The following is a 12835-nucleotide window of genomic DNA, read 5'->3' as shown; positions in this document are numbered from 1 at the left end:
ATATGTATGGTTACATATTCAATATTTTTCCTAAGTGTTGATCAGAGTGTGACTACTAATTTTAGACACTAGTTTCAAGATAACCAAAAAAGATGCCTTTTACAAATAGTATGGAACTGATAGATCCTTAAGCACTTCATAATCAATTTTTTTTATTTCCCTCTCTGTAACGATACTCATCTTGAAGTAATGTTTAGAGAGAGAATGAAGAAAGTGCATTCAAAACTGCCACTTCTTTGTACAAATATATAAATTTGGTTGCTGAATACAGTATTAAAAACCTTTATCAAATGAAATGATATGATTTGTTTCTAAATATGGTATGTATTTTGGAAGAAGCTGAAAGTTTACAATTAATGTTTTTCTTTCTTAGTTGTTGTTAAATCCTGAAATGATGAAAGCTTCCCCAGCTTTAGCCCATTGTGTGTATGACTTTCTGGAGAATAAAGCTTACAGCAAAGGAAAAGGAGATTTTGCTCGAAAGGTAAGAGAGGCATTTAATATTTAGCAGATTTTAGTAATGCATTTGGTGCCATAACTTAGTAAATGAATTGAACATATCAGTAACTGACTTCAGACAGTTATAAACCACAGTGTTTTATTTCATGTGCAAGCAATTTTTGAATTTGCATTGTATTAATAATGTGTGTTGTCAGAAGGCAACAATAGTATAGTATATCAGGAAATAAGACTAGTATAGAATTAAGAACTTAGCCATTTTTAAGATGTCTTTATCTGTAAGTCAAGGAAACCAAATTTCCAAGAAATGAGTGGGTGGTGTTTGTGCTACAAAAGACTTTTTTTAATTCTATTGTTGACAAGTTAACTTCCCATCAAAGATTCCTGTTCTCCCTTTCCTTTTCCAATCTCCTACCCACCTCCAACTCAACACATGGCTGCTGCTATCATGACTTCCACTCTCCAGTCCAAAATATGTAATGCACGTACCTTCTAAGACTGCTGTTAATGCTGTTTCACATTCAGCCGGCAGGGAATACACAGAGCTAAGCACCAAAATAGTTCATCAGCTGTTAAGCGTGCACAAAACTCAGTTGTGTTTGTGAAATTGGTGTCTTCAGTTTAGAATTGCCCATTTTGCATGGGCAGCTGCTTTTGCAAATTAGGTCCTCGTTGTCATTCCCAAATTCCAGTGACCTGACATGAGCAACATCTTAAACTATTAGAAAAGTTACCCTTTCAACTATTTAAACTATGTTCTTTAAAAATTTATGTCTGTAGAGTTGACTGCAAAACGTCATTCTGAATTTATCCAGCTTTATGTAATGTCCCGAAAAGAATAAAGATTTAATGTTCAGATTTCCAAATGTATTGGATTTTTCATAACCTTATCTTTTCCTATTGTAGACTATTATACTAGATGATTTGCTTTTGTTACTTGCACTGTACTTTAAAAAAGTGTACATTGAAAATATCAGAACACTTTAATTAGTCTCCATAAAATATTATAGTAAAAATAATTTAAATGTGTGTGCCTAATGCTGAACATATTTGACTTAACATATCATCATCATGATGCCATTTAGGCAAGACATGGGACAGAGAGTCAGGTGAGAGATGAGATGAGAACAAGGGAGGTAGTGCTTTGGAAAGAAGTGAGTTTGGAGGACAATTAGTGGGCAAAAAATTAAAAACCCTTCAAAGCATAAGGGAGTGCTAGGAATGAAGGTATAAGCTGAGATTGATAAAGGAGTCATAAATGAGGATTAGATTGGTGTAGGCAGAGTGGAATTGTGAGGAAATGGAAACTGTAATATAGATCAGAATGAGGCTAAAACGTTCTCTGAACTCAGTGAGAAACAAACTTCAGCACTTTAAGCAACATTTCTATCTCTTGCCATGAAGTATAGTTTAGATATGTACAAAGGAAAACTTTTCCATATATTAAGATACAATACAAAGGTATCAAACAACTGCATATAGATTTCTCAAACATTTCAAATGTACATAATAGTTAAAATGAATTCTGCATTTATTTTTTACAAATAAGTCTTGGGGCAGAACCTTGAAGACCTTTCAGTAAAACATGCCTGATATCTGATTACAGCTGGTGAAATTCCTTATGTGTTTATCACATTGTTCCAAAATTTTAAGTGTTGATAGCCAGATAATTTTGGTCCGCATTAGATAGTGTTTCCAGTATGTCTGAGTGAAAATCCTGAAGTAAAAATACTTAATCTAGTGCTTGTATCAATTGAATTTTTATATTCAAACTAAGAGTTGTACTGTACATTAATTTATTCACTAGAACAGTGTGACTTTTTTCTTACTGGATGATTGTACTAGTGTCCTCCATAGGTTATGCAATCGTGGTAAATGTTTTCCCCTTCAGATGGACACATTTGTAAATCCATTGCGTAACTCTATGAGAAATGTTTCAAATGCAGTCAAGTCCCTGCCTGACAGCCTGGCAGAAGGGATGACTAAAATGTCAGACAACATGGGCAAAATGTCAGAAAGATTGGGACAAGACATAAAGCAATCATTTTTCAAGGTAAGAATGTATTGGTGAGGTAATATATGGTAGAGTCTAACAGGAAATGACATTCAGGTTTGGGTCTTCTTATCTAAAAACAAATGTTAAAAACCCTATTGACTAGAGAAGGCTAAGAATAGGGAAACAACTATTATGCAGGGGTTCTATTTACTTTGGAAAGTTGAAGAGTAAGAGGAGTTCCAAAAGAAAGCAATACACAAGGTAATGAATGATATAGAGAAAATAAAACAGACACTTAGTTTACTTTTAAAATAAAGTTTAAAATTTAAGGGCATCATATTTCAAATTGAGAGAAATATTGTGCAAAAAATTACGTATTACCCCATGATTTATTTAGGCCAACAACTCAGCAAAATCTGAAAAGGGAGTAGACCCAAAGCACAATAGGCATCCCATTTTTTACTGACATTCTTCAAAATAAGGGTTAAGGTAAAGAAATGTGCTTTTAAAGACCCAAACCAATTTTTAGATGGCCCTGATTCACTCTTGCTTCCTGTTTCTAGGAAGACTCTTCCCCACTCCCCCCCACCCCAACGCTGTAATTGCTAATGAAGTCCCTTAACAAGGAAGCAGCACTTGCTGTTTGAAGAGAGGAGGCAGAAAGGAGGCTATTGCTTCAAGCAGAAAATCTACAGGGCAATAGGCGATCCTCTGCCTTTCTCCCCTACATTTGGCAGCTGAGCATCAGAAAAGAGGTGAAGAAATCCTATGCTCCACAGATATTAAAAGCAGACAAGGGAGCACTGAGTCCAGTGCTGGCATTCCTGCTTCTGCTGCCAGGTTTTATGATAGCTGCCTGCTACCTTCACCTAAGCTGCTGGCTCTGCTTTCTTCCCCATCAAGCCTTTGGTCTTGCTGGGAGGGAAGAAGTAGTGGTGGTGTTCTTCTGTATACTACCCACTCTTGACCAAATCTCCCATCAGGCATGCAAATGATTTTTCTTCCTCAGAGGGGCTGCCCTGACAACTGAAAGGGTGGGAATAGAGGAAAGTATTCTGTTCATCTGATCCTGCACTAGAAGTGGGAAAACTCAACAGTGATTTCATTGCGTGCTTGCTGGCATTGGTCCTATCAGGGCTCTCTTTCTTCTCCTTGGCTAGTTTATATCTTTTGATAATTTGGACTTTTCCTGATCTCACCCACCCCTAGTGTACCAGATATCTAAAGTTTTAAGGAGAGAGCGGGAGCTCCACTTCCTTCTTCAACTGATTGCACGTGTGCATTCCACTCTTGGTGTGTGCACATCCCAAACCACAGTAGTAGGAAAACTTTCCCTCACTAGTGCCTGTCAGTGCAGCTTGAGTTCCTTCTGCTGCTGTGCACTGCTGTGTGTAGGTATAAAGGGTGCAGATGATTCACCCCACACACACACACACACACTTTCATTCTTACCATCTGTGACTAATGTTGGAATGTGTTGGTCTTGCTTTAGCAAGTGCTCTCAGCGTGTTTTTTTTTTTTTCATGTATGTAGCTACATATTTATATAGTTATTAGGGTCAGTTAGCGTTTGAGTTAGTTTTAGTGTCTTAGTTTTTCCCCATGTTTGGAGTTTCATTATCAGTACTGAAGAATGCCTTTGGCAGTATCTTGCCTGGCATGCTTGAAGCCTATGCCTGTGAGCAACCCACACTCTAGTTGCTGGAAGTACTTGGATGAATTTCATATTAGGGATTGATGAAAGAACTTCAAGCCTCAGACCAAGTAAGATCAAGAAGCCAAGTTGAAGTTTCTTTTGATGGAAGCCATTCTGAAACCACCATCAGAACCTTCTTGGTCAGAGAGGGTAGTAAGTACATCAGAATCTGAGAGACGTCTGCCTCTGATACAGACTGAATTGCTATGTCCAGGAAGAAACTGCTGGAACAGGCAGCTTTTCAGCCCCGAAGTCTGCCAGGTAGGGGGACAAAGTGAGTAGAATGCAGTAAGAATCGAAGCACTCCTCCACTTATTCATCAGCTAAGTCGACTCATTGACTCCTGAACTGAGGCAGGCACTGTCAAGTCTGAAGCCCGAAGTGGTGTCTTCATGGTTGTGGCACTATCTAAATCTCTTGCACACCGGTCAGAGACTCCTAGTACCATCCATGCCAGAGACATTTCAAGCTGCAGGGGACTTGCTAAGCTTATTGGCACCAGTGTCCCCAGTGGTGCAGGAGATCATTCCTCCAGTACTGGTAAACCACTCGGCACCAGTGGAGTGCCCAGAACTGAATCAACCTCCTGAGTCCTGGAGTTATGCTCTCCTGTACTGTCAAGAGAGGAGCCAGCAATGATGACTTCTCTTTACTGTTTCCAGGACTCTCAGCACCAGTCCCTGGCACTGACTGGAATGGTTACTCCATAATCAGGAGAAAAAGAATTGCCTTCTAACTTGGGGTTGCCTCCTGTGTTTCTCAGCTGCAACATGTCTTGCCACTCCCTTCTTAGATCTTATCTCCTGGGGTAATTGTGAGACCCTGTGTCGAGTTCTGGCCTGCATATGTGGGCTGCATGACATTGGTCTCCAGCATCTTTTCAATGGCGCTTCTGCAATCTGTGAGGGTTTTCCTCTGTTTGCAGATCTTCACCGCATCGGTAGCATTCAGTTTCCCTAGGCTTGAAGTTGGGAGTCAGATTGTTGCGCACCTCCTGATCCCAAGCCTTGTACCGAGCAGGAAGATGATGTTCAGGAGAATTCAGTGCGACAGCTAACAGAGGAGGCTCATTTACCTGAACCTGTACTAGCTTCATCTTCTACCCAATCCAAATGAAGCAGTTTCCTTGGGGGTGTCTTTGCCCTGTCTGATGATTACAGAGCTCACCAAGAGTGCTTAAAAAGCACTTGGACATTCAGGTAGAAGAGGTTAGGGAATCTTCTCACAGTCCTCTTGATATTCTGGCCTCTGCTGCTCCATCTCTGGTGTCACCACAAATAAATGAGGCAATTTTAAAACCCATCAAGGCTCTCTGGCAAGCTTCCTCCTTTCTCCCTCCCACATCAAAGCAAATAGATAAAGTTTTGCATGGTCATGCTGCCTTCTCATCCTGGAGACTTGAATGCTGTCCTTGAAGAACCCCTATTTCCATGTGGTGATTTATCAAGGCCACAGGAAGTATCTCAGATTCCTGATAAATTAATCTCATTACTAGTTTGCATTGTTGCCCTTTGGCCAGTGGGCAGCTTCCCAGGTTATTACAAAATGTCCAGCAGTGGTAGCTGCCTTTCTGAGAAGGTTAGGAGTACATGTCTGTCCCTACCTGGAAGACTGGTGTGAGAGACACCATTCCACAGTTCAGGTACTCTCCAGTGTGTCTTTCGTCCAGTCAATTTTCAAGTCACTAGGTCTGTTGATTAACTCAGAAAAATCTCTCTTCTCACCAGTTCAGAGGATAAAATTTATAGGAACAGTACTGGATTGTATCCAAGCCGGAGTTTCTTTCCAGAGTCAAGGTGTCGGACAATTTGATCCATCATTTTAGATCTTAATATTTACCCAGTCACAACTGCACAGACTTATATGAGGCTTCTGGAATATATAGTCTCTTGCAAGTATGTGGTCTGGTATGCCAGATTGTGTGTCAGGATTCTGCAAGGTTCGCTGGCCTCAGTATTTTTGCTGAGCCATCACCATTTGAACACTGTGCTCAGAGTGCCCACTCACATTTTACTCTCTAGACTGGTGGACAAACCCTGTCAAATTTGCATAGGAGTGCCATTTGTCCCTCCTCAACCATAGCTAATGCTAATAATGGATATATCTGCCCTGAACTGCAGGGCTCATCTGCATTTCCTTCTGTCACGGGGGTTATGGTCAACAAAGGACATGACTCTTCACATAGATGTCAGAGAGTTGAGAGGTAGCCAGCTGGCGTGCCAGGTTTTCCCAACCTATGCAGAGGGAAAAAAACCTGCTCTCTCTCACAGACCACACACAGTCAATGTTCTATCTCCACAGACAAGGAGGGGTCCGCTCGTCCCTGTTCTGCTATGAGGCAGTTATCTATGGGATTCTTTTATTGCCAACACGATTGATCTCAAAGTCTTCTTACCTTCCAGGGATGCAGATAAAGCTGTCAGATCACCTAAAGAGGAGTGGTCCCTTCATCCACTGTAGCCAGGTCTATATTCCACCTCTGGGGGATTCCCAAGTAATTCTGTTTACAATGAGGTACAACAGAAAATGCCCATAGTTTTGGTCCCCACAAAGTCAGTCTGGGTTCCCTAATGGATGCTTTCTTGTTCTCCAGTCTTTTTAATCTCTCCTCGGGTGGAAGCTGTTCTGTGCCCCTAATCACTTTTGTTGCCCTTCTCTGTACCTTTTCCAATTGTAATATATCTTTTATTAGATGGGAGCAACCAGAACTTCACACAGTATTCAAGGCGGGGGTATACCATGGATTGATGTAATGGCATTATGATATTTTCTGTCTTATTAGCTTTCCCTTTCCTAGTGGTTCCTAACATTGTTAGCTTTTTTGACTGCCTGTGCACATTGAGCAGATGTTTTCAGAGAGCTATCCACAATGACTCCAAGATCTTTCTTGAGTGGTAACAGCTAATTTAGACCCCATCATTTGATATGTATAGTTGAGATTGTTTTCCAATGTGCATTATTTTGCACTTATCAATATTGAATTTCATCTGCTATTTTGTTACCCAGTCACCCACTTTTGTGAGGATCCTTCGTAACTCTTCACAGTCAGCTTTGTACATACTTTGTGTAATTTAGTATCATCTGCAAACTTTGCCACTTCGCTGTTTACTCCCTTTTCCAGATCATTTATGAATATGTCAACAGCACAGGTCCCAGTACAGATCCTGGTATTTATCGCTTTCGATTGCAACAACTGACCATTTACTTCTACCCTTTATTTCCTATTTTTTAACCAGTTACTGATCTATGAGGAGCCCTTCCCTCTTCTCTGATATATGCTTTGCCTGGTCGCCTGCTTCACCCAAATCTGAAGGCACTCCATCTAATGGTGTGTGTGCTCTATGGTTAGAGCAGGGAAGGAGTCATGTTCAAAAGAGCTTCTAGATGTGCTGTTGAATAGCAGAAATCTGTCTACTAGGTTTACTTCCTTCTCCTAAGTGAAAGTGTTTCTTTATCTGATCTCATTAATCTGGAGTTTTGCCGAGTTTCAATCCAGCATTCTTGGACTATCTTTTGTATCTGAAACTGCAAGTGTTGGCCGTTAATTCCATCAAGATCCACTTAGCAGATATCTCGGCCTTCCATCCTCAAGTGGATCACAGTCAGTCTTTTCTAATAGAATATCAATAAGATTTTTGAAAGGCCTGAAAAAATTGTACCCTCAGGTAGGTTTCAGATTGGTAGCCGTGTTAGTCTGTATCAGCAAAAACAACAAGGAGTCCTTGTGGCATTTTAGAGACTAACACATTTATTTGGGCATAAGCTTTCATGAGCTAAAACCCACTTCATTAGATGTGGATTTTAGCCCACGAAAGCTTATGCCCAAATAAATTTTAGTCTCTAAGGGGCCTCAAGGACTCCTAGTTTTAACCCTCAGGTACAAGATCCTGTTCTTCCATGGGACCTAAACTTGGTATTGTCAAAGCTTGTGGGTCCTTCTTTTGAGCCTTATCTACCTGTTTACTGAATCTTTCAATGAAGGTAGCATTTCTGGTGGCCATTGCTTCTTCTAGGAGGGTAGGTGAGCTGCGGACCCTGATGTCTGCTTTGCGTTATACTGTTTTCTTTAAAGACAAAGTTTACCTGTGTCCTCATGCAAAGTTTGTCTCAGAAATGCTATCTAACTTCCATATCAACCAGGTGATTTACCTATCTTTGTTCTTTCCCAAACTACACTTGAATAAAGATGAGGAAAGGCTGCTGCATACTCTGGACAGTAGGAGAGTATTGGCTTATCAGGTCCAAACGGTTACATCAGTATTTTCAGCTCTTCTTGGCAGTCAGAGACAGTGTGACGCAGCTCCCGGTTCCTTCTCAGACAGCGAATCTTCGATACCCGCATGTATTTGCTTGTGCATCCATTTGGCTAATGTTATCTCGCCAAGCAGTGTGACAAGCAGCTTCTGTGGCCTTTCTGGCAAATATCCTAGATATTTGTAAGGCAGTAACTTAGTCTTTGGTCCACATTGCTTCCCATTATGTTATCACTCAACAAGCTAGAAATAATGCCAGATGTTGGTGAGTTGTCCTTCAGTCTTTGTTCAGATAGGCTCCAATCCCATCCCTTTCATGGCTTCTGAGTCACTAAGAGTGGAATGCACGTATGCAATCACTGAAGAAGAAACTGTTACTTGCCTGTTCTGTAACTGTTGTGCTTTGAGATGTGTTGCATATGACCTGCCCTTCTACCCCTTTGCTTGGGAGCTTTTCTGACAAAAGGAATTGAGGGAGTTTGGGGCCAGCTCCAGCCTTCATATTCATGGCAGTGCAATGCTCAAGCTGTCCCAACAGGAACAGATTAGTGATCAAGTTTTCCACCCTAAACCCCATGTAATTTCAACCTCATGGAAGAGTATTCAAAAGGGATAAAACCAACAGGATCTTCTATATGTTTTAATGAGGTTCTATAGGAATTACTCTAAAAACCTGTAGAATTTAACAGTCGAAGATGCTTTCTGTAGAGTCACTTAAAAATAATATAGAAACTTTATCAGAGATGAGGGTGACCAGGCATCCCGAAAAAATCAGGACTATCCCAATATTTAACCTGATAATGTCCTGTAGGAGTATGACTTGGACGCCATTTGTCTCGATATTGTAAGGTAGCCCGGCAGTGGCTTCTAGTTGGTATGGGGCTGGCAGACTCCCTACCTGGCTCTGTGCAGCTCCCTGGAAGTGGTGTCATTTCCCTCTGGGTCCTAGGCTCAGGGATGGCCAGGGTAGCTCTGCGTGCTGCCCCCCATTCCTGGCCAATGGGAGTTGCGGGGTGAGGCAATGCGCAGAGCCGCCTGGCCACACCTCCACCTAGGACCCAGCGGGAGATGTTGCCACTTCCAGGGAGCTACCTGAGATAATCACCAGCCCACACCCGCTCCTGCACCCAGACTCCCTCCCAGAGTCAGCTCCCTGAACACCACCACTCCCCGCCCCAGCCCTGAGATTCCCCCTTGAAGAAGGGCCAGAGACGGGGTCCTGCGTCCCCCACTGATGCGCGGCTTGCGGTGGGACTGCTGTTGGGGCTCTGCACCCCGGACCTACAACTTCCTTGGGCTGTCCGCTCCCCTTCCCTATGACTCCAGTGGGGGCTGTGAGCCGTGTATCTCCAATATTTTATTTTTGCCATTTGGTCACCTTATCAGAGAAACAATTCTATATTAAGTTTAATACTGGACTTTTCCTTAAATTTATATTGCTGCTTCTGTTCTGCTTTTGTTGAAACAATTCTTTCCCCAGTTTTCCACCAAATTCCTCTCTATTTACTCCTGTTCACACCTGATCTAATACCCTTAAAGTATAGCACATTTTTTAAAGTATAAATAAAAACTGGAACAAGATGAATGCCAACCATAAATCCTGTGAAAATGTGTTTCCCTCTTGCATCCTTATCCTTTCTACTCTCACTTAATTTTTTGCCCACCCCCCACCCCCAAAAAAAAGATTGTTAGCTCCTCAAAGCAGATACTTTGTGGTTTTATGTCTGTAAGGTTCGCGTCTAATATAGCTGTAGCTATACCAATAGCTGAGGTGAAGGCCCTTCTTCCTCAAAACAGGAAGGGGAAGAGTGAGTCTGGGGTAATATAAAATGCAAAACTATTACTTGTAAAAAAAAAAAAAAAAAAAAAAAGATTGGGCCTCACCCTGAGCCTCCCTTATTGGAAAGCTTCCCAATTACATGAAAAAGGATAACACAGTTTTACACACAGAAATCTAGGATTATGAATCCTCATGCTTCAGGCCTGAAATCAGGAAGAAATGTCCACTGTTGGCTCTACAATATGGATTGATGGGTTTTACATCTTTCTCTGAAGAATTAGCCGTTACCTGAGAGAGGATATAGAACTAGACAAACCATCAGTTTGATACTTCCTATGATAATTTTTAATATAAATGTGTATGTGGGGTCTTTTCTTGAGAATATTCATACAGTTCTGATAACTATATTGGGAAACATGTTTCGAGCTCTGCTGGAAGATAATTCAATATGCAACCATTGATGTAGCTTGATATGTCACTAACTTGGAATCAGAATGCTTGATAGTCAGTTATGAAGATTGTATCTGAAATTTTGAAATTGGTTGTGTGGTAATTAGAGGTTCTCTTTAGTGGTTTCCTTGAGACCTGTAATTTTCCCCTCATAATCATGTCCTTTTTTTTTTATTATTTTGAGTATAGGTGCCTCCTTTAATGCAGAAAACTGATTCAGATCCTGAACACTGCCGTGTTGCCGCACAGCTCGATGACAATGTGAGTCTGACTTTTATTTTAGATTTGTTTAGCTACTTAATTTTAAAGTAGCAATGTGTGTTTTGTTTCAATATGTATTATTTTCTTGTTCTATGCTATACTGTTTGTTGGCATGAGAAATTACACTAGAGAGAAAATTGCAGTAAAAAGTTAAAAATGTTCTGAAATAAAATTGACACATTTCATTCTAAAATATTTAGAAGCTGTTTTTAATGCTAAATGGGTTGCATGGTAATGTGGTAAATGTTACCTACCTATTATTACTTCTGTGGCTATCCTCGAAGATAGAGTAGGATTGCAATATTTAAAGTATTCAGCTAAATCTGATTCTGAGATCTTTAAAACTAGCAAACATCGTCAGTATTGGTGATCAGAGTGAATTATATGAAAGACAACTTTAAAAAAAATTCCTAAACAATCACTGTTCAATCTGTGGACCCTGAAGTACATAAAGGAAAATGTATTAGAAATGTGATAGTTAAGTTTAAAATGTTAAGCTCTTGATGTTCTCATAAGCTATGGTATTTTCCCAGTGTTCTGATTGATACACTGATCATATGTGTGAAACATAGTTGAATAAAATCTTTTATCCGTAACTAGGACTGAAGGCCCTTAAGATTACTAGTGATTATATGCGGATTTGTCATGGTCATAAATCTGCACCTGTTCCACACTTCACATTTTTATTTGTCACATCAAAGCATTCCAGTTTGTCTTCATGTGCATAACTGCTACCAGGGCTCTGGTAAATGCCGTTTTGCTCAAGTAACGTAGGTTTCAGTTCTTTTGTTTTGCAATGAGTTCATCTAATACAATTGTTTATCTGTAGATTGATTACTTTTGAATTTCTTGTTTTCTGAGACGCTGAGCTCAGCCAAAACAGACTAACATAGAAAGTACATATATACCATTTTAGCACTAAAATGAGCAGAAGTTAGAATTACTGTACATCCCTTTTTCTGCCATTCAACTTTTCTGAAAAAGTATAGCATCTACTTAGTCTTAAAAGTTCATTTTAAAAGAGTAGTGTTTGAACATTTGAATTTTGCACCATATTTCAGGATATTTTACATTTAGAACTTTTCCTGAACTTCACACATTGTCAGGAAATTCATAGTTAAACTTTTAGATAATACAATTTTACTACATTTCTCTTCTGTTAGCATTACAAAGAATCAATAGTGTAAGGAAGATTTAGTTGGCCTATATCTCAGTAACACAATTGTGAACTAAGGCTAAGAGTTTTAAAAAGAGACACTTAAAATTAGGCTTCAAAATCTATGTTTAGGTTCCTAAATATGTGGCCAGATTTTGAGCATCCAACTTCAGTAATTGGTGCTACATCCTGAGCACTTTTGAAAATCTAGCCATTTACTTAAGGATGTCCATTTAGGCTGGGATTTTTAAGGGATCCTTAGGGAGTTAGGTGCCCAAATCCCATTGAAATTCAGTAGGAATTGGGCACCAAGTCCTTAGGCTCCATTCAAGTATAGGGAACTATTTTTCAAATCTTGGCTTTAGTTCCAATTGCATGTGGAAATTCTGCTCTCAGCTATAGTTATGCAACTCCATTGTTGGCAAATTATGCCTTCTGAAACACCTTTACTGTCTCATTGAATATAATGGAGTTGCACAGGTAAAAAGTTTGTCTCTGAGTTAGAACCTTGTGAATTAACTTTTCCCATAGTTGTATTGACTCTGCAATTGACTCTTACAGGAGTAAAATATAATAATGTTGTAATATCAGTTAAGGAAGTAGATTCCATTTTACTCACTTTTTAGAGTAAAGCCTTACTGTAAGATATTCAGTCACATTTAAATAGTATGCTTAGTTTTGAAATTTTTGCCTGAAGCAAAGTGAATTCACCCCTTACATCAGAGATTTACAGAGGGCTCAAAAAGATTTCTTAGACTTTTCCTATGTTCCATGTGGGTACAGGA

At 39.9% G+C, this 12835-nt stretch overlaps 1 protein-coding gene across 5 annotated transcripts in view; it reads left to right on the top strand.

Annotated features, from left to right (window-relative positions):
* The window catches only part of SNX13 (sorting nexin 13), a 166640-nt gene that overhangs the window by 141081 nt on the left and 12724 nt on the right, over window positions 1–12835 (top strand). For all 5 annotated transcript variants that reach the window (XM_075062390.1, XM_075062388.1, XM_075062389.1 and 2 more), the window contains exons 20-22: window positions 374–484; window positions 2351–2512; window positions 10823–10894. In XM_075062390.1, the coding sequence (XP_074918491.1) occupies window positions 374–484; window positions 2351–2512; window positions 10823–10894 (345 nt within the window). The remainder of the gene's footprint in view (window positions 1–373; window positions 485–2350; window positions 2513–10822; window positions 10895–12835) is intronic.

Source organism: Chelonoidis abingdonii, chromosome 2 (assembly GCF_003597395.2).
Source record: "Chelonoidis abingdonii isolate Lonesome George chromosome 2, CheloAbing_2.0, whole genome shotgun sequence".
NCBI classification, from domain to species: Eukaryota; Metazoa; Chordata; order Testudines; family Testudinidae; genus Chelonoidis; species Chelonoidis abingdonii.
The sequence above is the reverse complement of the archived record's forward strand: the minus strand, read 5'-3'. Positions and strand labels throughout refer to the sequence as shown.